This window comes from Pundamilia nyererei, unplaced genomic scaffold, assembly GCF_000239375.1.
Source record: "Pundamilia nyererei isolate P.nyererei 1_Seehausen unplaced genomic scaffold, PunNye1.0 scaffold00082, whole genome shotgun sequence".
In the NCBI taxonomy this organism is placed as follows: domain Eukaryota; kingdom Metazoa; phylum Chordata; class Actinopteri; order Cichliformes; family Cichlidae; genus Pundamilia; species Pundamilia nyererei.
The window spans coordinates 21,773-23,559 of record NW_005187483.1 but is presented as its reverse complement, the minus strand read 5'-3'; the positions used below and the strand labels follow the sequence as shown (position 1 = coordinate 23,559).

The 1,787-nt window shown below is 40.0% G+C and overlaps 1 protein-coding gene across 1 annotated transcript in view; it reads right to left on the bottom strand.

Moving 5' to 3' along the window:
- Positions 1-1,787, bottom strand: part of gldc (glycine dehydrogenase (decarboxylating)) — an 18,050-nt gene that overhangs the window by 5,100 nt on the left and 11,163 nt on the right. Inside the window, exons 15-17 of the mRNA XM_005738271.1 lie at positions 779-794; positions 569-694; positions 47-198 (exon numbers count right to left, since the gene is read on the bottom strand). Of these exons, the coding sequence (XP_005738328.1) occupies positions 47-198; positions 569-694; positions 779-794 (294 nt within the window). The remainder of the gene's footprint in view (positions 1-46; positions 199-568; positions 695-778; positions 795-1,787) is intronic.

Genomic DNA, 1,787 nt, shown 5'->3' with positions numbered 1-1,787 from the left:
TAACAAGGTTGCCCAAACTTTTGCATCCCACTGTACTTATTGCATTACCTGGGCATTCATGTTGGCGCCATCCAGGTACACTTGGCCACCGTTTTTGTGAATAAGGTCACAAACATCTCCGACATGCTCTTCAAACACACCAAAAGTGGAGGGGTAGGTGATCATCATGGCTGCCAGGTTTGCTTTGTGTTTGTCCACCTGGAAAGATAAACATGTTTTAAAAAAATAAATAAAATAATAATAATAATAAAGCTGTGTCACATCATTTACATGAAGTCAAAGTTCCAGTCCTTCATGAACACACTTTGATTAATGAACACATTTGGATTAGAGTGAGGATCGACTTAAGACCAGAGACATCAAAAGAGCTTGTTTCACAGCGTGAAGGATTGCATGAGTTTACAATAAATGAGGATTATTTTGAGCTGTGAGTCATGCAGAGCAAAAATACTCCAAAAAAATAGATTCTCTTCAAATCCACCTATGAAACTGGACATGTCTGTCTTGGATAAACCTGTTAACATTTGCAGACAACACAAATCTTGTACAACAGCATCCGTTTTCTCACCAGGGCCTTCAGGTGAGACAGATCGATGTTGCCATCCTTATCCACCTCCACCACTTGAACCTTCATTCCTGCCATCTGAGCGCTTGCTGGGTTGGTCCCGTGTGCAGACTTGGGGATTAGACAAACCTGAGGCAATGGGAAAAATAGTCAGCAAAGCAGAACAAGCAAAATGCAGCTCGAGTCATTGTCCTAACCATAATCCAAAGTCACGCCAAAACTGCTGTGACTGCAGGTTATGCAACAAGAGAAACAGAGCCAATTAAAGCCATAGATATTTCAGATCCAAAGTGAAGCTCAATTAAATAACAACAAAAATAGATATAATTAAATTAGTGAGACTGGTGGCTTAAGCTACTTTTACAATTTCATTTATACAAAAACTTAACTTTTAAGGTCTCAGTGGGAGGAAACTGCAGCTCTCTTTGATCTCTGCTACTAATGAGTAACCTGCCTGCAGGTCATTAACTGATTTTTATCCCTTATTAGGGTGACACGTCTGGCATTTTGCAACCCAGTTTCACAGGCAAACCAGGGCACATGGATCCGGTGTTAGCCAAAAAAGACATGACTGACCTGAAAAACAGTGCTTTGCTGTCACTCCAGGAACTCTCACTTGACAAAGTCTTAAAACCTCCAAATATGGAGTCTTAAAAAACAGCTAGCCTATGGGATCACAGCATTTTCAGCTCCTTGTTTGCACAAACAGATGCCAGTTTGGACCTTGACTAGTTCCAGGAATCAGGCTACTAAGATTTACTTATTAGGAAGCAATAAAAATAATAAAATGACAGAAGAGAAAATACTTCAGTACGCTAGTCTTTAATTTTGGGTAGCATCTCATCATCCTTCAACAATCAATAAGAATGTCAGGATACTTTAGGAGCTACTGTTGAGAATGCTTTAACATCACAGATGTTTCAATTTACAACAATAACCCTGTCACTGATGGGGGGTTACCCTGTAGGGCATATGTGCTAATACTCTGTTAGCCTGTCAGTATCAGGAAGGATAATACTGATAGTAAATAGTCTTTACAAGTCAGCAAAGTCTTCTCAATGTCACCTGATTAGATACACCAACAGCTAAACATTGATAACTTAGTTGCCATATGAAGTTCTGCTCAGAAACCTTTGGCACTCATGTGAATGTTGCTTTGATGCATACCACCTGCTTATATATTGTTGCAGACCAAGCGCACCTCAAACAGCAATAGCTCTCC